The sequence below is a fragment of the Solanum lycopersicum genome, chromosome 6, assembly GCF_036512215.1.
Source record: "Solanum lycopersicum chromosome 6, SLM_r2.1".
NCBI classification, from domain to species: domain Eukaryota; kingdom Viridiplantae; phylum Streptophyta; class Magnoliopsida; order Solanales; family Solanaceae; genus Solanum; species Solanum lycopersicum.
In genome coordinates this window covers 45,080,899-45,104,652 of record NC_090805.1, presented here as the reverse complement: position 1 = coordinate 45,104,652, position 23,754 = coordinate 45,080,899, and the positions used below count along the sequence as shown (strand labels likewise).

General features: G+C 32.4%; 4 protein-coding genes and 2 long non-coding RNA genes across 10 annotated transcripts; 2 read left to right on the top strand and 4 right to left on the bottom strand.

Moving 5' to 3' along the window:
- The first annotated feature begins 1,442 nt into the window (after nt 1-1,442).
- Nucleotides 1,443-3,022, top strand: ERF-D9 (ethylene response factor D.9). 2 transcript variants are annotated; one of them, XM_004242144.5, is made up of 3 exons: nt 1,443-1,848; nt 1,942-2,328; nt 2,562-3,022. In XM_004242144.5, the coding sequence occupies exons 1-3, from the start codon at nt 1,578-1,580 to the stop codon at nt 2,771-2,773; spliced, it is 870 nt and encodes a 289-aa protein (XP_004242192.1). In that variant the 5' UTR covers nt 1,443-1,577; the 3' UTR covers nt 2,774-3,022. The 2 variants fall into 2 exon arrangements, with proteins under 2 accessions (XP_004242192.1, XP_025887421.1); XM_026031636.2 differs by having other exon boundaries at nt 2,559-3,022.
- Nucleotides 3,023-4,725: 1,703 nt separating this feature from the next.
- On the bottom strand, nt 4,726-6,035 carry LOC138349173 (uncharacterized). The gene is made up of 2 exons (XR_011221807.1): nt 5,816-6,035; nt 4,726-4,940 (listed from the first exon to the last, which is right to left on the bottom strand). It is a non-coding gene; the product is annotated as an uncharacterized lncRNA (long non-coding RNA).
- Nucleotides 6,036-7,507: 1,472 nt separating this feature from the next.
- On the bottom strand, nt 7,508-12,949 carry LOC101252892 (mitochondrial import inner membrane translocase subunit PAM16 like 2). 2 transcript variants are annotated; one of them, XM_026031637.2, is made up of 6 exons: nt 12,793-12,949; nt 12,500-12,622; nt 11,829-11,895; nt 8,688-8,775; nt 8,145-8,275; nt 7,508-8,040 (listed from the first exon to the last, which is right to left on the bottom strand). In XM_026031637.2, exons 3-6 carry the CDS (start codon nt 11,829-11,831, stop codon nt 7,918-7,920), a joined length of 345 nt encoding a protein of 114 aa, XP_025887422.1. In that variant the 5' UTR covers nt 11,832-11,895; nt 12,500-12,622; nt 12,793-12,949; the 3' UTR covers nt 7,508-7,917. The 2 variants fall into 2 exon arrangements, with proteins under 2 accessions (XP_025887422.1, XP_004241664.1); XM_004241616.5 differs by lacking the exon at nt 12,500-12,622.
- An 851-nt stretch (nt 12,950-13,800) lies between these two features.
- Nucleotides 13,801-14,727, bottom strand: LOC112941705 (uncharacterized). Its single transcript, XR_003247266.2, has 2 exons — nt 14,342-14,727; nt 13,801-14,176 (listed from the first exon to the last, which is right to left on the bottom strand). It is a non-coding gene; the product is annotated as an uncharacterized lncRNA (long non-coding RNA).
- Nucleotides 14,728-15,294: 567 nt separating this feature from the next.
- On the top strand, nt 15,295-23,684 carry LOC101249092 (pentatricopeptide repeat-containing protein At5g50990). Of its 3 annotated transcripts, XM_026031634.2 has the most exons (6): nt 15,295-15,865; nt 16,234-18,039; nt 18,905-18,999; nt 19,863-20,396; nt 21,376-21,447; nt 22,977-23,684. In XM_026031634.2, the coding sequence occupies exons 1-2, from the start codon at nt 15,718-15,720 to the stop codon at nt 17,748-17,750; spliced, it is 1,665 nt and encodes a 554-aa protein (XP_025887419.1). In that variant the 5' UTR covers nt 15,295-15,717; the 3' UTR covers nt 17,751-18,039; nt 18,905-18,999; nt 19,863-20,396; nt 21,376-21,447; nt 22,977-23,684. The 3 variants fall into 3 exon arrangements, with proteins under 3 accessions (XP_025887419.1, XP_069155490.1, XP_069155489.1); XM_069299389.1 differs by lacking the exon at nt 22,977-23,684 and having other exon boundaries at nt 18,905-19,721; nt 21,376-21,906; XM_069299388.1 differs by lacking the exon at nt 22,977-23,684 and having other exon boundaries at nt 18,702-19,721; nt 21,376-21,906.
- Nucleotides 18,996-21,378, bottom strand: LOC101251192 (uncharacterized). Its single transcript, XM_004241610.5, has 6 exons — nt 20,493-21,378; nt 20,124-20,385; nt 19,966-20,002; nt 19,624-19,729; nt 19,430-19,540; nt 18,996-19,273 (listed from the first exon to the last, which is right to left on the bottom strand). The coding sequence occupies exons 1-6, from the start codon at nt 20,787-20,789 to the stop codon at nt 19,157-19,159; spliced, it is 930 nt and encodes a 309-aa protein (XP_004241658.1). The 5' UTR covers nt 20,790-21,378; the 3' UTR covers nt 18,996-19,156.
- Nucleotides 23,685-23,754: the final 70 nt, after the last annotated feature.

Genomic DNA, 23,754 nt, shown 5'->3' with positions numbered 1-23,754 from the left:
ATAGGTTGTAGCAGTAAAATTTTGAAGAGCATGATAAAAAAAGAAGAAGGTGAATTTCAATTATCAAGTCCTGTTCCACTGGGGTTGATTGTGACAATAATAGAACAAAAATTAATAAATTTGAAGTAATTCTATTTGCTGACCAAGTCTTCCACTTCTTTTTTTTCTTCTTTTCTAAAGTATTATCTAATTTTTCACATATATGACTTCTTTCGTCTGGTTAGACAAGTATTGACTTGACCTGTAACATCAATAATGAGCTACCACTGGTTAACAATACTATAATCAAAATTTTCATTCTTTACCCTAAATTCAGAGCATCTCCCAATCCAAAAAGAAGAAAATGTATTGTTTTGCTAGTACAAGATATAGTTGAAATATCATGAGACTAACCATGTATCAAATATATTTTTAAAAGAGTGGATAAAATATATCTAAAATTATCCTTTTGTTTTTAGTTTTACATCTAAATTATTAAAAGTTTGAAAAATACATATATAACTATCACTAATAAATTTGAGAAACACACCTAATGTAATATGTGATGATGTGTTAGTACTCTCTCTTTTCTAAAAAAAGTTGTCATAAATTGCAACGCAAAAACCAATTCCACCATGGTAAAAAGTGATAACGAATAACTAACACATTTAACAATCCCAACTGAAAATATAAATTGAAATACATTTGTTAACTTTTTAAAAATCCATTAAAAATATATTTTTTAAAAAAGAACAAAAATGTGTCAGCAAAAATAATGATAATTCCATATGGATAAAATTTCAAGGCTAGATAATGCCATTTGGTCAGGATTATGTATGTTTCTTAAATTAATCGGTAATAATTTAGGTGTATTTATGTTTCTGACGTTCTTAATAATTTATATATGAAATTGAAAACAAAGTAGTTAAGATATATTTTTGATACTTAATTAACTCTTTCTAAAATAATCATATAAATATCATAATTTACTATAATACAGACGAAGAACGTGATACATAGAAAAAATTATACATATATAATTTGCATACTCAAATATGCCTTCAATGCACACGCGTGATACCAAATATGCCTTGGTCCGTCTTGACAAGTGAGGGTTTGTATTAGTCTATCTCGATAAGTAAGGCTTATTCAAATAGTTAAGTATCTTTATCAAATCATTAACCGATAGATTAAAGATTAAGTAAAAAGACTATTGATCCTCTATCGTAGGTTGGGGTAAAAAGTATTGGTCGATCTGTCTCAACTTGATAGGTCTCAAAGATTTTGTCCATCAAAAGGCACCTAAAAATGACATTTTTTAATTACATTTTGTATATATACACTATGACATCCATTTTCGACTATAGTTTACTCCATTGAAAAAATAGCATTGAAAAATCATCAATTAACGACAAATCAATTAGTATGACCAAAAACAACAAATATTCTAATTATCACTTCCCCACTGAGTCTACATATATACTATCAGTTGTAAACCTAGCATTTCGTTCTTCAGTTTCTTCCTTTTCGTAGTTAGTGATACACAAAGTTAATAAAAATTCGTACATATAAATGAATCATATATAATTTTTTAAAAAATGGACCGAATTAGACGTGGAAAGAGGCGCTATGAATCCGAGGAAAAAGAAGATAGAAATTACAATCACATGTATTCATCAGCTCGATCTCAACATGATATGTCTACTATGGTTGCAGTCCTCTCTCAAGTTATTGGCAACAAAAGTACTACTAACACGAATTCTTCTTCTTCTTCCTCCGCACATCATAAGCCATTATTAACCCTAAATCATCAGTCTAATACTACTGCAGCTATGCAAAACCAATTACCTCAGCTCAATCAACAACAAGGTACTCATAATCAAATTTTATCATCTAGGGTTTTATTTTTCTGAAGTTGATTGTTTATTTTGAACTTTTTTTTTTTGTCTTTACTGTGTGAAGGGAATAATGAGAAGAGAAGAAGACAGTACAGAGGTGTGAGGCAAAGACCATGGGGTAAATGGGCGGCCGAAATCCGTGACCCGGAAAAAGCTGCTCGTGTATGGTTGGGTACTTTTCACACTGCGGAAGATGCTGCAATTGCATATGATGAAGCTGCACTTAAATTTAAAGGAAACAAAGCTAAACTCAACTTTCCAGAACGGGTTCAATCCACAACGGATCAATTTGGGATATCATACCTAATTACTAATACGAATCATCAACAACATCAATTTCAGCCCACTAATTTTCTCCCAAATTCTGATCAATTACAACAACATCACTACAGTAATCATAATGCTGATGATTTGAAATTTGGCGTCTCGCCGAGTTTTTATCACCCTACAGGTAGAGATTTGAGTACGCAGTAACAGAATTTGAAATTTTTGCCCAAACACAAATGGATGCTCTAAGCCTAATTCATTTTTCATAGGTCGAGCATGAAAAAATTCTTTTTAGCAATGGGTTTGACGTGTAATCTAAAGAGTAGATACTTTTATTTACTTAATTTTGTATTCAATAATATCGATCTAACTCTAGTTAATTCCTATTTATATTTGTTTTTCACACGCATATAGCAGGGTTCAATCCTAAAGCACTCGATTTAGTGGAACCTTCGAAATCATCATCGATGACATATTTGGTACAACAAGCATCGTCTCATCAGGTACAAGAAGAACCAAGGTATATTAATCACCAGCAAGAAGATGAAAACAATCTGAAATTTTCATCTTATTTTGGCACTTATTCAAGCTCAGGACCAACTTTGGGGGAGTTTGAAGATCAAAAATAATTATTTTTTTCAACCAAAATGAAGGTATACAATTTCTTGAGGATATAATGTCACATTAATAAGTTTTTGGCCCTAGAAGTGCTTTCAGTTTCCTTCTTTTGTCATGCAATTAGTTAAGCATTAATACTTCATTGATTTAGTTGATAAATTCAGTAGAACATGAACTATATATATATATATATATATATATATAGTTATGTACTATGAAAATAAATTAATATCATGTGGTTATATGTTCTTAACTCCTAGGTTTTGATAGGATCATAAGGATTCTAACATTGATAGCTTTATGGAAGTGTATATCACTTTATTAAAGTTAATATTGCATAATAATGTAGTTGTATATAGTACTAGCGGTGGCGAATGAGTGGGTTGGGTTAAATTTGAATGGGTTGAAATGGGTCAACATAAAATTGGTAATAATTCAATCCGTCCATATGGATAAAAATAGATTGAATAAGAAATGAGTTGAGTAAAATACTAGTTTACCTGTATTTTCATGAGCAAACAATACTCTAATTAAGAATTCAAGATGGAGAAAATTTTTGTCTTCTTTTAGATGTAAAATGTTGAAAATGCTTTATTTAGTTTTATTGTATCATAAAAGTTTTTTAAAAAATCCAATAACAAGGGGAAAATATTTTTACTTTCAAAGTAAGTGAATGTTTGCATTTTAGGACTAAAACATGCTTAATGAACTTTAAGCAATGTCAAGATTAATACATGATTTGCTTAATTTACACTATTATTTATCATCCAATTATAAAATTAAACAAATAAAAAATATAATTATAAGTATAACAAAAGAAATGTACATTTAAAATATATACTTTTGGAGGGCCAAAGACTTCACCTTTTCATTATAGTAAAAAATAATTAGTTCTATAGAAGAACATAAAAAGCAAGAGATATTACAATATTTATAGTGATATCATAATTTTTTAGCGAATAAAAGTTAGAAGTTAACCCATTTGACTAATTCATAGTTTACCAATATTTTATCCATAATTTACCCATATTTACACATTTTTTATTTGTTGAAAATGATTATTAATCCATATTTTACTCATAAAAAATTACTCACCCAAACCATTAAATTACCAAAATATGAACTCATTTTATCGACACTATATACTATATACATTTTATAACAAAATTAAGTCATTCACCTAGTCTTTCATCTCTCGTAGTGAAGGAGATTTGACATTTACCCCTACTTTATACTATAAATAGCATAAGAAATATTTACAAAAGTAGTATATAAATTTAAAAGTATAATTGCATAAACTACTAGAGTACTGTACATATCATCTCCATTATTCGAAACCATAACTTGATTCCTTGTGATCATACACACAATAGTACATAATGTTCTAAAAAATCATATGTATTTTATGGTATAAATTATATTCTTGCTGAGTTTGGTCTTTGTGTGACACATCATCAGCTTCTAATCTATAGATGAGAAAATCGAAGAGATAATAGATTTATTGCATTGATTTATTATATTCTTGCAATAAAAATAAAAGACTAGATCACTATTTATAGGGTACAAATGAGAATAATAAAGGAAAATAACAAGATACTAAACTAAAATAAAGTTAATTGTATTATGTAATTAATAAAAATTCTAGACTTAGAAAGTAAACAAATATTCCAAAATATTTCTAGATTAAAAGAGAAAATAAATGTTCTACTATTAACCATGGAAAGTAAATTTTAACAATACTTATTGAGTGAAAAGCGACAGTTCTTTCCTTTTTGTTTAACAACAGTGCACGTAATATATAGTTTTGCTTTAATTTGTCAACAAAATATTCCATTTGCATTAGAGAAATAGATAAACTGACAAAACGAAATTAATGACAAAGACTTAAGGATATATATATATATATATATATATATACTAGTAAATTTATTCGCGCTTTGCGCGAGAATTTAATATTATAAAATTTATAAAATAATAATTTAAATTTATCAGTCATTAAAATTAAAACACTATATTATCTTATATACAAAAATTACGCTATAACAAATATTAATGACATAAAGAAAAATGAAACTTATTACATCTTATCATCTTTTTTTAGATAAGGATAACTTATCTTGTCATTTATCCTTAATAACATAAGTATAAATTAATGACTTTAAAAATACATACCAAGATCTGCAACATAAGCAACGGTGTCAATGAGTTACTCAATACGAACCAAGAACACAAATATTCAGTCGATAAAAGTAACTTATCTTATCATTTATCATTAAAAAAATAAATAAAAATATTATCTTATCATTTATCCTTAATAACATAATTAGAAATTAATGACCGTAAAATTACATACCAAAATCTGTAACATAAACAATGATGTCAGTGAGCCACTCAACAGGAACCAAGTACACAAATATTTAGTTGTGAAGAAGAAAAGAAGAAGAAAGGTTTATAATTTTCGTTGTTTTAAAATGAGAGGAAATCCCTCTATTTATAGACAACAAAGGGTGGCATGCACAAATGTTTATTGTGCCTTGTCGGAAAGGTTACAACTATTTGAAAAAGTTTCAACTCTCACAATCTTTCATAAAAGTTACAACTTTTCATAAAAGTTGCAACTCTTCTTTAAAATCACAAGTTTTCCCAAAAATCGCAACTTTTCATTAAAGTCGCAACTCTTTATAAAAGTCTCTACTTCACATAAAAGTCACAGCTCAACATAAAAGTCGCAACTCTTCATAAAAATCCCGACTTTTCATGAAAAGGAAAGGCTAATATAAAAAATAAATAAATTTAAATGGAAATTCTTGTTCGTAGGACCGTCCACTCATGCGGACCAAAGGTTTTCTTTTATAACTATATATGTATAATACTTGCAGGTTTTTCTGAGAATATCTTTTAGGGAACTCACAGCTTTTTTCGAAAACTCACTTTTATGTCACACATATATACATGTTTCTAAAATCTATTTATACGAATTTAAATTCAAATAAACTGTTTTTTCATAATAAAAATAAAAAAATTTAGTCAAAGCTATTGAATTTTTGTCAAACCTGTAAGTCCGGGGCTATGAATTCAGTCGAACTCAATTAACATCGTAACTCCAGTTCTACCGGTAACTTGAAGTACTCTAGCTTTGCTGCTCACGAGTATATATGGCGGTGTGCTATTGCCTGCTTATTATTACATTGATTTATTTATACATTTGGATATTAAAATTTCCAAGTTCTGCATTTGCTATATATAAAAAGAAAAAAAAAAAAAAAGCAAATGTGAAAAGAATTATGCTAAATTCAGCTTTTATTGACGATGTCAACATGCAAAATACAAACAAGTGATGCCAGGAGCGAGGTAGGTAGGGCCAACGAGGAGCTTAGAGAATTATACTCTTTACGTACGATTTAAATTATTTTTATGTATATATATTAGTGTTGAATCTCTTTTAGCTTCTTCAGATAATTATATTTTACGTATATTTTTTGAACCTCTAAAAATTGAGATTCCTCTCCCCTGACTCAACTTGGAAGTTATAAAGCCATCATACATTCTCAACAGGACAAACACACGTACTTAAGATTAGGGTTGACCCTTCATGAATCGTTGACTTTCTCTTTTTTTTTTTGTTTAAAATTGACTCTTTGATATTTTGTTTTTCTATTCGCTTTGTGTGTTTCAATTGTAATGGCTTGTATTTCCGTATTGCAAATAATATTAACTCACCCGATTAATGTTATAAGAAATATCTCAATGTTTTTTTTTTTTTGGGATAAATAACCAAACGTTACTCAGGCGTATTCATATTCATGTTAATATATTTCGCGTAAATAAATACTTTTAACATTCATAAAATTGACATTTTAAGACTTCAAATTTTAGATTATATATCTTGAGTTAAATTTATCGAAAATACTCTCCATCTGTTCTCTTTAAACTCCGCTTACGAAGGTTATTGTAAATCCAAAATCCATGTATGGGAAAATAAAGAAGATGTGATAAATGGGTCCACACGCCAAATATCTATTATTATTCCGGCGCCCAGTTCCTCACTTGTCAAACTTTCTGGTTTTACCCACAATCAGCCAAGTCAAACAAAAAAACTTGCAAAGTCAAAGCAGGCCCCAACTTTTTGGAGTTTTTGAAATGTTAAAAAGAATAAGTTTAAGAAGTCTTTTTTCTTTTTTTTTACTATTTATTTGTATGCAAAATTCTCTCTTTTACTTAACAAAACTAATAAGCACTTTTTTTCCACCTCGGAGTCCAATACTCCAATGTGGAGCCTGATTTCGAATTCACACCAAAAATTCTGAGATAAAGCGTTTGGATTTAGATTCGCACCATATAACATAAAAAGTGGATAAAACACTCTCTAACAAAGATAACTTTGAATCAGGAACTCGAACCAAATAACTCCACCTTACTAGAAACTCCTTTATTTCTCATTTTTTAGTTTACGCATTGGAAACTAAGTTTTAAAGACCTTCTCAGAAGTTTATTCTAATGCACTTGTATTAGACAGAATTGACATCAACCAGTGCACGAAAACTACTACTTCCGTTCCACTTTAGGGAAGCTTTTGTCGTCAAACACATGCTGTAACATGTTTATCATATTTAGCCATCATAAATTTCAGAATTTTATATTCATGCAACTATTATAACATTGAAGACCACAATTTTTATCGGTTTTCCATTTTTTATTAGACATTATCCAAGTCAAACTACAATAAACAAGGTAAAATGGATGAGTTATGAAGTTCTAAAAGTTTATTCCTGTGGAGTATATCCCAGCCTGAAGAAATCATACATGACAGCCAAATTACACACAATTTATTTCATTTTGTAAGACCTAAGATATTGCATTCCAAATTTTTCAATTTCACGCCCCTCTTCCATCAAGTTATGTGGTAACCATACAAAAGCATGAAATAATAATGAAGCGTGCTACTAAGCAAAATGACAGAAAAGGCGGAGTGATGCAAACTACACGAATGATTAATTTAAGTGCTTCTCTCCAACGGGCCAAAATTGAGGATCGAATATGTATGTAACATTGCAGGAGACCATCTGATGGTAGAAAGCAATTACCCTCTACTGAAGATACTCCTTACAAGAGCCCAGAATGTCTCTAGCTGCAATGCTGCAGGAACTTCAAAGAACTAATTTGGGCCCTCTGCTTTACTTCGGTAAAGAGATTCTAAGCATTCCTTCGCTCTATGAACTTTTGATTGTAGATAAAAACTTCCATTTTTAGCATTACTCTCAAACAAGTTGTCATATTTCTGCAAGAAATGATGAAGAAACGAATTAACAACTTTCAAGTGTCAATTCAATGCATTAAACCCCATAGGGAAAACGATCACACATAAAAACACCTAAGACAAACCTGCAACACGTCTTCCCATGATGAATGCTCTGCAACCCCAAGGACTTGCCTAGCCTCCACCTCTGTCATAGTTTTGCTTGCTCTTCTAATGTTTTGTACTGCTTCTTGAGCAACACCATTTTTTGATGCATCTACAATTAACAAAGCACAACTTGATTATCAACCCAAGCAAGGTTGCAAGGAGTACGCAGATAAAGCTTCAAGTGCATCAACAAATGGGGTATTAACCTATCACATACTATATATTTTGTTTTGAAATCTAGGGACATTGTTACTTCAAGAACTGTTGTTTTCCTATCTAGGAGAACTGTAACTTGCAGGAATCAAAATGGTTTTGTGCAACATTATCTGGCCAAAATTCACAATTACACTTCTCCTCAGGAAAAATCGTGTTTTTATTTCAAAAGCAAGTGCCACAGAAAACTGCAAATTTTTATTTTCCCCTCCCCCCAAACAAAGAAAAAAAACACCTCCAGTAGTTAAAATTCCAAGTTTTCTTATGGAAGGAAAGGATTACAAGGGTGTACGTCAACAAAAACTTACTTGTGAGAGCTTGGCGATATGCCTGGGCAAAGGCCCTTGCCATTATTCCAGAACCCAAAATAATTATGTTTGCAAGGATTCTCGCAGCCTGCAATGAGAAAGTAATGAGAGGGGTTAAGTAACAAGCACCCTTTGTGTAAAATAGATACTTCTAATATTATATTAGCCAACCAAGAATAGAGACGTGTATGAAAAATCTATAGCTGCTTCTAGACTACAGACTAATTTCTGAGGGCTTCCCATTTCCTTATACAAAGAAAGACTAGAAGTCGAAGCACCCAAGGGTGTGGCCTAGTTGTCAATGAAAGGGGTTGAGCAACATGAGGTACGAGGTTCAATTCCCAGAGACAAATCATTAGGTGATATCTTCTCATCCGTTCTTGCCTTGATAGACAAAGTTACCTGGTCCATGCTGTTGGTGGGAGGTGGGGACAGGTAACCCGCGAATTTGTCGAGTTGTGTGCGAGCTAGCCCAAACACCGGGATTATTTTTTAAAAAAAAGAGACACGAAGTTGAAACCAGTGTCACATTCTGGAAGATTTTGCAGGCTAAAATGGAGCTTGGAAAAGCAGTTGAGGCTATCTTTTAGAATTCCATTTACATGATATGCTTATAGAACATAGATGTTATACGTTTAGTTAAAAAAATATAATTAAAGGCATGCTTATTTATGTTTAAAAACATGAACCATTCAAATGCATGCATCTTCTATTGAAATATGATACTAATTTTCTTTTATCAAGAAATGGTCATAATTGCTTCACCTCAAGAAGATTCTGCCTCAAGTCTACATTCAGCATATCTTTTTCTCTAATCTAGGGTCAATCTCCGTTCTCTTAGAGCCTTGGAGGAGGGGGTGCTGATAGGATGGAAATGAAATTTAATATATGTTACTTCGATGTATATTTTTCAGTGTCTGTAGGCTCGCAATATACTGATAAGTGATAACATAGAGTGAGTTCATACAACAATTACTACACAAAAACTCCAAACTAGGAAAACTCAGCTATATTAGGCTTATATAAATCCTCTATATCCATTCTGCTCTGCTTATGCTTATATCATTCCAACACTCACTAATTTGTCTTTAAGATAAATAAGGAATTCTCTAAAACGAATTTTCTCTGTTTCTCACACCTACCCATACAGTGACAAACCAATTGCTTATCAAACTAAAAACAATCCTAACAAACATCTAACTTAATGCAGAGGTACCAACAACCTCTAAACCTTAATCCCATTTAGTTGGTATTGCTCTATTGCTTAAAATGATCTTTTACTTTCATTGTGTCTAAATACATGAAATTTGAGAGATCATAGATCTTTTGAGACTACACCCTTTAACGTGATTTTAGTCTATCTTCACGTTTCAAGAACACTTGCAATCAGCAAAGTATCATACATATGGACCAGTGAATTTGGAAGTCTTTAAAGGATATCGCCAAATCATATCAAAAAGTATTTTCTTATCTATTATTCATGTGTTACTCGCATCCTACGTCCGAAGTGATCATTTATAGTATTGTCTAAATATTTGTATGGCGACACATCCATCTACACATTCATAATTTTTATGACACTCATCTTATCGCTCCCATGTGACAGTACTCATCTCAAAATCCTTCATACTTATCTTTTTACTTTGGTGGGGTATTTCCCATGGCATGGATCATTTCACTCCTTTTTATCATCTTATTTTATTTCTATAAGCTACATTTCTATCCCGGAAGACCAAGTCTATACATTTAAATTTTCTGCATGTACGCACTACAATCCTGTCTACCTAAAGCTCAGGCGAATCCATCCAATTAACCTTTCATTTCATTCTGTTAAGGGAGGTTGATCATGTCATTTACCTAAATAAATCAACAAACCAGAAAGATGAAAATGAAATGAAAATAAAAGGCAAAGAACAATCAGAGTTCCTATTTTGGTATTCAGAACTCAGAAGAACTCATGCATTAGCAAACTGAATCAAGATCTCCTCCTTGATGGAAGATTGGCATCAACACTCTGAGCCAGAATAACACATCATTTCATGCCAAAAGAAAATGCTACAAACATTTGGCTGAGTATTATCAGCAAATTTGCTGACAGCCTCAAATCATGTCAGCAACACTCAATTTAAGCACCAAATCAAGTCAAGAGTCCAGCACCCTAAACTTATTTCACCATCACTATACGTGTTCTAACTCCTCTTACCAGCATGAGCACATTGCGTTCAGGGTAGAATTTATCAATGTTATAGGCAAAAAACAATGCAACCAATATACATAGTAAAGAAGTTTTGGGCTTAGGTTAAACATGTCCACTAGAAACCATGACTTGTTTACATAAGTTGTAAATTAAGGTTGGGATTTCCTAAAGTTAACAGGGAATTTGCTAATACTGACAAAATGTTAGCCTGAGATGATTTTAAATGGCAAACGCTTATCCATGAGGACTTTATCCCTGACTTACTAACAATGGACTAAGGCATACTTGGTGGTGGTAATACTACAAAAATATAGAATGTTAAGGCAAATGCAAAACCTCTTTACAAATCAAAGAAACCTACAGTCTCCTTCATCATATATAGGTGTATCTCTTTCACCTCTTCAATCTTCATCTCAATTATTTTCTTACAATCAATTTCAGTATCTTAAAATGTGAAGTGACATGCTTAGTCATCCAACCATTCCGTTTTTATTTGCTACTAATTATATGTCGAGAACACTGAGCTGAGCTGAGCTTCAATATGATTTCTAATGTTTGTCCTTCTTCCTTTCTGTTTCAAGAAACATAAGTAAAGATTGTGTGAAGTCGTCTGGTACCAACCGCACCATAAAGCCAAGAGTCTTCTATCTCCTCCACCACCACCCAATAAAATAAAATAATATGTAGCAACTTCCACCACATGCATTTTTTGATGTTTCTATTTTTACTAAATTTCCAGATTCCATCCAAATCGAGAAAGAAAGAAAAATGAATCAAGTCAGACAATCAGCTTCAAGATTCCCCAAAAGAAAAACTCACTTCACGTAGGAAATTTTAAACAAACTATTAATAGAATTCAAACAAGTGGTTAGAAAATAGATAGGGCAAGTTAGACACGATAATCTGAAGGAGAATATTGGAGGGAAGTTTGATATTGTACTTACCATTACGGAAATCAGAAATATAAGTATCCAAACTGTTGTAGCAGCACTCTAACAAAATTTGAATAACCTACAATAAGACCAAGCATCTTTGAATAAATCAGTGTAAAAACAAAATATAGTATGCAAACAGGAAAATCAGTTTATATCTACATTTAAAGAGGTTAAAAGCATGAAATATGAAATACACGCTGCTACTACTTTCATTGTTTCACTGTACATATACGATTGTACTATTTGAAAATAATAAAAGAAACTATTTTGCTATTGTCCACTGAGAAAGAAAACTAGAATAACCTGCTGGAAACAGTTCTCACTAGGCAAAATCACCACATTCTTGGCAACGTAGTTTTCTAACGTCTGTACCTCTTCTTTTCTTATTATAACATACAAAAAATTTGATGCCAATTGATGAGTTGTATTCACAATAAAACGGGCAAAAACAGGCTTTAAACCTAAAAAAACTAACATCCTCAAAAGGCATGAATTTCTCCCTTCGAAAGCTTTCAACATTACAACCAGATGTAAATGTTAAAATTAGGTATTAAGCCCACGCACGTTCCCTAAAACTAGGTACCAAACATGCAATTTTTGTCTTCCTTAAATTTTTTTAAAAAACTAATAACACAAATACAAAAATGAACAAAACAAAAAGCAACATAAAAATAGCTTACCAGAATAGAGATACCTACTCCCTTTTTCAGAATAAAACTAGAACTACCTACTGGCAGGCAGCTAAATTACTATGGTTGCCAAATAATCGTTGAATACTTCACGGTAGCAACTTCGTTTCCTACCTAAAATATGGGATTTTTACCAACATACAGCTAAATAAAGAGTTGCAGCAGTTAAAAAACATTACATAACAGGAATCAGAATGAATCGGTACACCAATTTGCATAGTGTGAAATTCAAACTTGTTGCAGGAGATAAGAAAATTACAGTAACGAGAGAATTAAAACTAAACCTGCGTTCAGGCAACGGTGACTTTAGGGTAGCCGGAGAAGGTTGGGATGCACACGAAGAAAGAAGAATCACTTTGAGCTCTGGAAGGAGAAGGAAAAAAAAAAGCCTTTTTACACAAACTGGTGACTTGTGAAATAAGCCAGCCTCTTTTAGATTTCGGAGTTGAAGCCGTTTGGTTATCTATTTATTGATGGGCCAAGAAGTATTCCATGAAGCCCAATAGCTCTCAATAAATAGGGCCCATTTCTCTAACGTGAAGCAATTGAACCCGGTAGCCTATTTGGACCTTTTTTTAAGTAGTCTATTTTGACAAATCAAAAGATACAAAAAAAAAAAAAAAAATTACTTTTCGTATGCTCAATTAATTTATGGTCAAAGGATCAAAATTACATACTTTTATGGTAAAATTATCATTTGTCCCTTATTAGTTTATAATTATAGAAATTCTTCAAACTAATACAATAATATAATCGTTGATACATTAATTTGATGCGCGAGATACATTACCTGTTAAGTAAGATACATTACATTTTATACATGATACATTAATCTGATGTACATTTTATACATGATACACTAATCTGATGCGCGAGATACATTAATTTGATGTACTGATACATTATTCTATTGCGTGAAAATGAGGAATTTTGGGGATCTGTAAAACTAATAGGGAATAATGATAATAAGATAACTTAAAGATGAAATTTCTGTCATTTTTTCTTAATTTATACATTATGATTCAAAATAGGCAAAATGATCTGGTGGACTCTTGTACCTTGTATCGATTTGTATTCTGGATCTTTCTACTTAGCTTATCATTTGGACCCTTAAATTCAATCAAAAATAAGGTTTTTAAATCCATTTTATCATGTGTAGTTCACTCTCCTTAAAATGATGACATGTCAAATTCATATCACTTACATCAATGACATGTCATAATATCTTTATCAACTATTTTTTAAATAATATTTAATAAAAATAAAAACATTTAAATTTATATTTATTTCTTAAAATAAAATATTGAAACTCCATCTTCTCCCTCGTTCCCAACTTAAAACAGCTAAAAAAAGTATTTCACTAGATGGTTGAATTTTCAAATTTGGGTTATTTCCTTTATTTTTTTGTACAATTGTTATCGCATGTAAAGGTTTGATTATGTGGTTTCACTTTTGTAGCTTTGTCGTTATGACTTTCCCCTGTATTTCTTTCTCTCCTTTATTTCTGGGTGATCTTCATCAGTAAAATAATGAAGAAGATGAAGGATGTATATAGCACATGGCACTCGAGAAGCTTTCCTTCTCCTTCAACCATCACAAAACGATCAACATAACCCGCTGCCGTACCTCGATCTGGCCGACGAGCACCGCCACCGTTGACTTCTCCTTCTGCGGGCGAATCAATGGACTCAAGGGGGTTAATGCCAAGATCTCTTAAAGACAATAACAAAAGTATAGAAAGAAAAGAAGGAGTCAGGCATGAAGATGGTTGAAAATGAAGGTTAAGATGGGTGAAGAAGCCTCTTTCAGTCGGGTTAGATCCGGTACACTAACCTCGTATGCTCCTCGTCGTCCATGGAGAGAGTTATAGATCCATTCGTCTTCCTATACCTATTTCTGTCAGCGATTTCGCATATAGGTTCAACCGAAATCTCAGCTACTTTCGAGTCAACTAAGGGATGATTGTATTCATGTTTGGTTGAATGTGTTGGTGTCAATTGTTGTATGGATTGTGTTGATATTTTTGCATGCAACTTTTACAGAGGGTTTGTTTCTGGAAGAGGATGATGTCGGTGATGGTGAATTACACTCTTTTGTTGGTACCTATGCGTGATTTTGAAGCGTACAGATCTGGAAAATAGCAAATGCAAAGCTATTGATTCGACTTTGTTGTCCAATACACTATTCTGCTTCTGTAATCTGGTTATGATGTTTGACTGAACTCAAATTTATACATTAATTGAGCTTTTCATACCAATCAATAATACATTGTTTCAATAATAATTAAAAAAATGGGTGAACAAGATGGAGACTTTATTTTATTTTATTTTAAAACAAAAATATGTACTCACTCGCTTCAAGGTGTGTAAAATCACACACTTCCGTCAATTCAATCATCTTAAAAGAGATCGATGGTCAGAGAGATTTGATAAATTGTGTTTTATTAAATGAATCCAGATAACAAAGAGGTAAATAGAAGTTCAGAATACAAATTGATACAAGTATAACACTTTGTTTGGATCATTGTTACCCGCTGTTTCATAATGTATTGTATTGTATGGTAGATACAATATTTGGCTAACTGTACTGTTTGTTGTTGTTTAATAACATTTAATTATTTGGTTTGATTGTATCGAACTTTATTGTAATTTATAATTTTATTAAAATATCCTTAATTATTCTAGGTAAGAGGTTTGACTACATTTAAATAATTAAAGTAAAGGGTACATTTTGTATTTTGATATATTATATAAAGATATAATTCAAGAAAGAAATTAAGTAAGAGAACACACCAAATTAATTATTCCATAAAATAAAATTCTTTATTATTACCTAACAATGAAATTTAACAATACAATATAATACATTTTGAATAACAATTAAACCAAACATTATAAATATAGTAATAATACAATACAAATACAATAACAATAAGAGTATACCGGACTATTTCACCTTCAAAATATGAAAATGAAATAGCGTAAAATAGCTTTTGCACCAACACATAAGAGGGATAAAAGTGCAAATGATCCTTTAGAATCCCGAAAATAAGCATGGGCCTCTTTCAGACTCTCCGGCCCAATCATGGTCTCCGGGAATGGAGATGCAACACCAGTAGTGGCAATCTTGAAATTCTCTTCAATGGAGAAATTGCAGTACTAAAATGAACTTGTGCGAATGAAATAGAAGGGAATTTAAAGGCTGAAAGGATGTTCAGGATTGCCGGCAGTCGGAGGAGACTTTATTGCTATTACTCTTCTTCTTCCTTATTTTCTCCGTGGCTTCAGAATCTCAGCGCTACTTTAAGCACAGGGCTACACCTCTCATTATCTCCAACAGAATCTCATTATTCACAAGGTTGAATAACTTTCTTATATATTTTTACTAACTTTTTAATAGTCTAATCACTAGCAAAATTGCTTCTTTGCGTGTTTCTTCGATTGCTTTGGACCGCTAAGTTAGGGGTAAGGTTTTCCCTCTGGAGACTCCGCTTTGTTAGACTATACCGTGTATGTTGTTGTATGCATCTTAATTTATATGAATAATGTTATGAAAACAAATAGATAATTCAGAGTCATCTTTCTTCCCTTTTTACTAGCTTGATTCTAAAATGTAAATAGAAAAAAATATCTTTTGTTTCCTTCCTTTTGGTAACTGGCTATTTCTGTTCTAAAATCAAAACTTTATGCTTAAAGGTTACTTTTTTATTTCATGATATCTTGCAGATTATCACAGACTATTATGCATTCTTGAAGCATGTAAGATGTCACCAAATTTGAGAACTACAGCTGGTGCACATGCTAATATTATTAAACTTGGTTATGGAGTGTATCCTTCTCTTATTTCTTTGATGGTAGTGACATATGCATCTTGCGATAGACTCAATCTTGCTCGTCAGCTGCTTGTTGAAATTCCTACTGAGTATTTTGATGCTGTCTCTGCTAATTTAATGATTTCTAGATTTATGAAGATGGGGACAGTTGATGTTGCCAAGATGATATTTAATGAAGTTCCACTCCGGGATTTGGTTACTTGGAACTCACTAATTGGAGGTTATGTCAAAAATGACTTGTGTAAGGAGGCACTCAGTGTCTTCAGAAAGATGTTGAGGTCTAATGTTGAACCAGATGGATATACTTTTGCATCTATCATTACAGCATGTGCTAGACTTGGAGCCATTGATCACGCTAAGTGGGTACATCACTTAATGACTGAGAGAAGGATTGAACTAAATTACATTCTTTCTTCTGCTTTGATTGATATGTACTCAAAATGTGGAAGAATTGAGATAGCTAGAGGAATATTTGATAGTGTTGAGCGTACAAATGTCTCTGTCTGGAATGCTATGATTAATGGATTAGGAATCCATGGTCTTGCTTTAGATGCAATTGAGATTTTCTCACTGATGGAGCCAGAAAATGTTTCACCTGATAGTATTACTTTCATTGGACTTCTAACAGCATGTAGTCACTGTGGCTTGGTTGAAGAGGGTCAAAAGTATTTTCAACTAATGAAAAGTCTATATTTGATTCAACCACAACTTGAGCATTATGGAACAATGGTTGATCTACTAGGCAGAGCTGGACTGCTTGATGAAGCTTATACAGTAATCAAGGAAATGCCAATAGAGCCTGATGCAATTATGTGGAGGACATTTCTCAGTGCTTGTAGAATTCACAAAAATTCTGAGATGGGGGAAGTTGCTAGCACAAAAATATCTCATCTTGGCAGCGGTGATTATGTCTTACTGTCAAACATTTATTGTTCTACTAAGAAATGGGATAATGCAGAGAAAGTTAGATGTCTGATGAAATGGAAAGGAGTTCGTAAAAATAGTGGGAAAAGTTGGGTTGAAGTGGGTAATGTCGTTCACCAGTTCAAGGCAGGTGACCGGTCACACCCTGAAGCTGAACTAATATATAAAACTTTGAAGAAATTAATTCATCAAACCAAATTGGAAGGATTTAGTTCCACGACTGAGTTGGTTTTGATGGATATTTCTGATGAGGAAAAGGAGGAAAACTTGAGCTACCACAGTGAAAAATTGGCATTAGCCTATGGGATCTTAAAATCTAGTCCTGGCACTCATATTCAAGTTTCGAAAAATCTTCGTACTTGTCCAGATTGCCATTCTTGGATGAAAATGGTAGCAAAGCTGTTGAATAGGGAGATCATTGTGAGGGACAGGATCCGCTTTCATCACTTTGCAGATGGTTATTGTAGTTGTGGGGATTACTGGTAGCATTTCTTTGAAGTTCCAATTGTGTTTGGTAATTGAAGCTTAAGTAGATATCATATAATGGTTTTCAAGACATGTTATAGCGGATGTCTCAAAGATTTTTGTGGCTCTTATCTTGCCTGTTTCTAGCATTGTATAGTTGAGTAAAGTGCATCTGGTTACAATCAGTGTCAAATGGTATATTTCCATATGCTGCAGCTCCAAGTTTTGAGATAAGATATCCCTGTCTGTGGAAGAACTCGCTGAATATTACATCCAGGCGAGTTCTTAAGTTTATTTACTGGTCTTTGAGGTATGAAACTCTCTCTTTCCTGAATATCCTGTTGTTGTATAATTGTTTGAATCTTTTATGAGTAACTTTTTTTCAACTGTTTGAGTCTTTCTCCTTGTATGGAAACTGGATTAGATTGGCTACTTGGACAAACTAATGCGAAAAAAAGTACAGATTTCCTCAAGAAAACAGCAGACTTGAGTTGGTCACCGAAAAAAGGAAGCAATGGCCTCAAGTGACCAGTAGTTCATATAATTTAGATAGTAGCAGTAGCTTCAGTGCAGGTAGTGCAGTAGTTTTGACCGTATGAGTTACTTGGACAAGGTAGGATAGTGGCTTTTGTTGCTCCAGAGAAAACATTCAGTAGTTATATGAAAAAGATTACTTTTTAGAGAAAGGACACATTCAAGTAACTGTTGAATTGAATTTGCAGCTATAGTTTTTGACGTGTCAAGGGTAGTTACAACATTTTGGATTGTGAAGTAAACTTTTTCTGCAGTGGTGTCTCAATCTTCTTAAGCTTCACTTTAGTTGGAACTTAGCCATATAAATACATACACATACACATATCAGTTGATTCATGCTTATTGTATGTGAGAAGTAGAATTATATTCATCTTTTATTAGAGATATTGTTTCCAGAATGCAAGTCCACATTCAAATGATACAGCGATTTCATTGTAGGCCTCTCCAATAATAGGTGGTTCTGCATTGCTGGATTTGGACATATTCAAACCAACTCATCTACTAAATTTCGTTATATAATAGTGTATCTGTCTGTATCTTGCTTCAAAAGAAAAGCAAAGGAAACAATGACATGTTTAAGAGCTACAAAATATAAAACGGATTTGATTGAAATCTGTACAACTCTTTTTCACTTGTTGCAGAATCAAGATTGAACGTCATCCAGTTTGTCATATCAAAATGATAGATAGCAATGGAAGCTGGATTCATCAAGAAGAACATCAAACTAGCAGATCAGGTGGAAAATATGTCATTTATTTTCTACTCCATGTAAAAGCTGAATGTTTAGTAATGGATATAGATGTATATTTGCTATTTAATGTTTTTCCTCAAAGCTATTAAAAATAAAGCACTGTCAACTTGATACAGTTGAAGCTTGTAGGGCAATTACTTGCCTAGGCGTCCTGTATAGGAACTAATTGCATTTTGCCTCCGTAAGTCTCCGGAAGCTGGCTTTCATCAATATCTTGAAGTAAGGTTGCTGTCAGCCGTTTGTTTTCCACAAACATGATCTGTGAAGATTGAAAATAGTTTGGTGAGGATGATGTAATAGAAGTTGTAATCAAGTTTCTCACAAAGTTATCCTCGACATCAACTGCAAGTATGACTGAACTCCGGAACTGATTCATCCATCTTTTATGTGAAACACAATTATTTTAGAACCTCACCTTTTTCTTGGTGTGGTTGTCTATGAAAGGATACAAAATCTTCCATAATGTGCAAAATATGTAAGGAACATGAACAAGAAGTACTTTGCCTAGTCTTTCCGGGTAGCAATCCTGCAAAATAGATGTCTCTTAGATTATGGATAAAAGTTGGGTAAGCCTCTATATGAATGACTAGACAGTATTGGTGATTAAACCTGCACGATGGATAGGGCCGCAAGATAGGCACGAACATCACTGTTACAATAGCCAAAATTTTGGAGATCTCCGATTATTGTGAACTTCTCTCTTCCTGGTGAGGTCCTGTTTCATAAGTAAAACTCCATAATTTGTCGTCCAAATGATGAGCTGTTTTTATCCTCTATATTTATTCTGCCCTTTTTAGTTACATTTCAATACTCAAAATAATTTTATTTTTTTTTTAAATTAAAAACAGGTTTTCTGTCCATGGTGGAGTTTGTTGCTCATGTTTTCAGCTTATTTTGAGAAAGTTAAAAAGGAGAGGAATAAAGCTGCTACTATTATTCTAAATGTTGTACCTTGCACACAATTTGTCCAGAGCAAAGACTATAAAACCTGAGGAATCAAAGAAAGACTTGGATGTGAGAAATTGACTGATTCCAAAGCCAGTTTCACTGACCGTGATGCAGTAGGCTATGTGAAATTAGGTGGTGAAAAGGAAAAAAGGAAGTCATACGTTTGAACTCTTCAACACCTCCTAATTTGTTTTGAATATGCCTGCCACCAAAAACTACAGCAATAGGACAACCCTGTTTGTCTACACCTTGCATGAACATCTTGTTCTGTGCAATCTCGTTTGGTATCTCACTCACCAAAATGGACCCTTTTGGTACAAAACTTTGTCTCCACTTAAGGTATTTCAAGAACATTGCTGCAGATTTCTCTATGTCTAGATCACGAGCTCGAAGAAACCTTCTCAAGGCATAGTCGTCTATTTCCTGCAAACAAGGTACATGGAAATTATTCTACTTTGATTAAAAAATATTGCTTTTTATAGTTAGAAAGGGAGAGAAATGCTGCAAGGCTGCAGAAAATCGTATAATACCTTGGAAGAAGGATCTTGTTTTTCAACAAGAGCCCTCATTAGTTCAATTTTATTCATCTCTTGATCTGTAATTGTGTCGTCGCATTGCATTTGAATTCCTTCTTTTTCTGTTGCTACTGCTTCCTGCTTCATTCTTTGTTTAGAGAGAAGTTTATCATTATTTGGCTTCATTACGTCGTCACATCGCATTTGAATTTCTTCTTTTTCTGTTGCTGCTGCATCCTGCTTCATTATTTGTTTAGAAAGAAGCTCATCAGTATTTGGCTTCATTGTTACTACCTCTGCTTTCCCCTCCATCAGAGTCTTCCTTGCACCTATAAATAGTGTGAGAAATAGCAACGGAAAGCAGAAGCTTCTACCCCACTATCAAGAATAGCTAATTTTCCTCTTGTTTGTGGAATTTTCAGCCTAGTTGAAGAAAGAAAATATATAAGAGGAAGATGGAGGAAGTGAGAAAAATCAAATCTTTGAAAGAAATAAGTAAAGCCAATTGACCGTGATAGGTGTATTTGACTGACTGATGAGTTGAAATCTAGATATGAATTAATTAACTTGAGAAAAGTGGTGAGAAAAAGAAAGACTTGCACCAAGGAGGGTGGTCTTGCCGTCAATGCAATGAGCGAAAATCATGTTTGAAAAATATTTTATTCATAAACTCAAATATTTTTCACTAGAAAAGAGCTAGCAACGCCTCTACTATTAATAGTGCAGAGCGTAATTTAACTAAGACTAGAAAATCTATTCCTTTATTATTCAGACTAAGCATCTGTGCTTGATCATTGATAGTAATTAAACTAGGATAGAGATTATAATCTAAGGATATCCTTGGTCCTAACCAAACAACCATTTAAGGTGATGGCTTCTCATTGACTTAGCTTTGCAGGTTGGAAATAGCAAGTGATATGCGCACAAATAAGACAAAAAGAAAGGCCAATTTAGCCAAAAAGAAAGTGAGGTATGTACATCAAACACAATACCTACGTATAAAATCACAAGTACAGTGTTCACTTCTGCAAATAATAATAATAATATATAAGTGAAGTGTTGCGTAGAGGACTTGATTGTTTTACCATATTTGGTAACAGACTTTGGGGGTTCACCCACTTGCGTCCCTCATTAATTTGATAGATGACTAAGAGCTACTTCTTGGACACCTAAGCATTTATTGTATGTATACCATCAGCAACACTATTTTATCTTTTGGATTACGAATGATATCTTTTAGGGCTCGTTCGGCGGAAACGCTTTCTATCATTTTCATACCTAAGCATTTATTGTATATAATCAGCAACACTATTTTATTTTTTTAATTACGAGATACATTTGTTTGTTTGGTATTTCTACGTAGCGCTCGTTTACAAAAGTGTTTTCAGGGCTCAAATCAAAATTTCCGAAAGAAAAACTTTATTCGCTGTACCATATTTGTATATGATCTATTTTAAAGTCTATTTACACAAGTTTTGGTTGAGCGGTTTGAAGGATAGGTGTTATCACTCGACTGACAGCTATTTTTTTTTTTGTTGTTTCACACTCTTTTTAAGTGTTACCTTTTATCAAACTGTTTATAGGCAATTATGTGGAAATGTGGTGCAAAATAACCAACTCAATCGAGACTAGTTCTTGTATCTTCTTATAACAACTGGATGATTATTAATTTTTTACAAAAATCTTGCATTTATAGCAAATGATAATAGACCTTTCATTCATATTGGCATAGGTCTTTTAGCCCCACAAGTAGCCTCCTCTTCTTTAATTTCCCACCTGCTTTATAGCCACATCATTTTCCATAATTAAGATACTTTACTTTATATTAAAGCTATATTTGCTGGACAGGCTCATGCTAGAGTGATAAATATTTCTTTCTTTTTCAAGAGGTCTCGAATTCAGGTCCTTGGGCATGGAACTGCTTTTATTAGAGAATGTTTTATTTTTCAATGTGAAATTTTATGACGCTGTTTAAATTTAGTCGGACTCTAATGTACATGGAAAAAAACATACGGACTATAGCAGGTAATTACCTTTTCTTCTGTCTTATAGTTTTTTTTTAAAAAAAAAAAACTTTTGCATGTGTTTTTCTTCTCGTGAGATTTATTAAACAAATATAAGAAAATTGAATATATTTATGATACTTAATACATGAAATATGTTAGAACATAATTAACTCCTTTAATTTGATCTAATTTTATAATTATGTCTTTCAATTTTAGTGTGCATGGAAAGATACTTAAACTTGTATAAAGTTAAACAACTAGACACATATCCTACATGACAATTTGTGTTTCTACATGTATTATGCTACATACGATTCATGTGTCTACTTGTTCAGTTTTATATAAATTTAAGTATCTACCTTTGCACAATCAAAATTGAAAGACACAAAGACGAAATAAATTCAAATTAAAAAGACACATTTTTGTATTATATCTAATTTATATTTTCATGTGTACCATACGATGGTAATTTATATTGGTGTAAGATTTGCAGCTGGCCAGAAGACAAACCAATTAATGCTTGGCATAAGAATGGACATCGATTTTGACAATATTTTCCAACTCAATTATTCATAGTTTTTCTCTTCTATTTTATTTGTGGTTGGGAGGATCCACTGCTACTTCAAGAAGCTGCTGTCGATGCAAATGATACGACATGATTGATGATACTCATCATCAAGTAGAAGATAGCATCAGACTTCTTTGACACAGAGATAAAACTATAGTCCAGAGTTATAAGAGTAAAAAAAAATTGTCAAAAATTTAAAAAAAGCAATAAAATTGATTTTAGAACTGAAAAAGCATTATTCTAATGGCGACTTGCTGCTGATTAAAAAAAGAAATTGTTTCATACAATTATATATACAACAGAAGTTCTTGGGACTTGTTCCATTATTTCATACAATCACAAGTATATGTGGTGGAAGAAAAGTCAGAGTTGACAACATTTTGGTGGAAAAATAGTGTCTGCTATAAATGGTTCTTTTATAAAATAGATTATGGAAAAATATTGTCTGCTATTAACAATATACTATTTTTTTTGTGGTAATTTTTGTTTGTGTTTAATTTAGGTTAGGAGGTTTCTTTATTTGTATGTACACACTTTATTGAATTTCATCAACCTTACATCACATATAAGTCAATCTCACGGTACATCTCTTTTGAATTGTATTTGACAAAGATCAATTTTGTTGCGTTTTTAGAATTTTTGTCAATCTTTTTTTTTTACCTTTTTTGATAAAACTACTTGCAGTAAAATAATTAGTCTAAAG

Excerpts from the sequence above, each read along its gene's own strand:
- ERF-D9 (XM_026031636.2), top strand. The coding sequence starts at position 1,578 with ATGGACCGAATTAGACGTGGAAAGAGGCGCTATGAATCCGAGGAAAAA. Across the intron at positions 1,849-1,941 it reads TCAGCTCAATCAACAACAAG|GGAATAATGAGAAGAGAAGA; the intron begins GTACTCATAATC and ends TACTGTGTGAAG. Across the intron at positions 2,329-2,558 it reads GAGTTTTTATCACCCTACAG|CAGGGTTCAATCCTAAAGCA; the intron begins GTAGAGATTTGA and ends ACACGCATATAG.
- LOC101249092 (XM_026031634.2), top strand. The coding sequence starts at position 15,718 with ATGTTCAGGATTGCCGGCAGTCGGAGGAGACTTTATTGCTATTACTCT. Across the intron at positions 15,866-16,233 it reads AGAATCTCATTATTCACAAG|ATTATCACAGACTATTATGC; the intron begins GTTGAATAACTT and ends GATATCTTGCAG.
- LOC101251192 (XM_004241610.5), bottom strand. The coding sequence starts at position 20,789 with ATGGAGGGGAAAGCAGAGGTAGTAACAATGAAGCCAAATACTGATGAG. Across the intron at positions 20,386-20,492 it reads AACAAGATCCTTCTTCCAAG|GAAATAGACGACTATGCCTT; the intron begins GTATTATACGAT and ends CCTTGTTTGCAG. Across the intron at positions 19,274-19,429 it reads ACAACCACACCAAGAAAAAG|ATCATGTTTGTGGAAAACAA; the intron begins GTGAGGTTCTAA and ends CAATCTTCACAG.
- LOC101252892 (XM_026031637.2), bottom strand. Across the intron at positions 8,276-8,687 it reads ATATCGCCAAGCTCTCACAA|ATGCATCAAAAAATGGTGTT; the intron begins GTAAGTTTTTGT and ends TGTTAATTGTAG. Across the intron at positions 8,041-8,144 it reads CATGGGAAGACGTGTTGCAG|AAATATGACAACTTGTTTGA; the intron begins GTTTGTCTTAGG and ends CATTTCTTGCAG.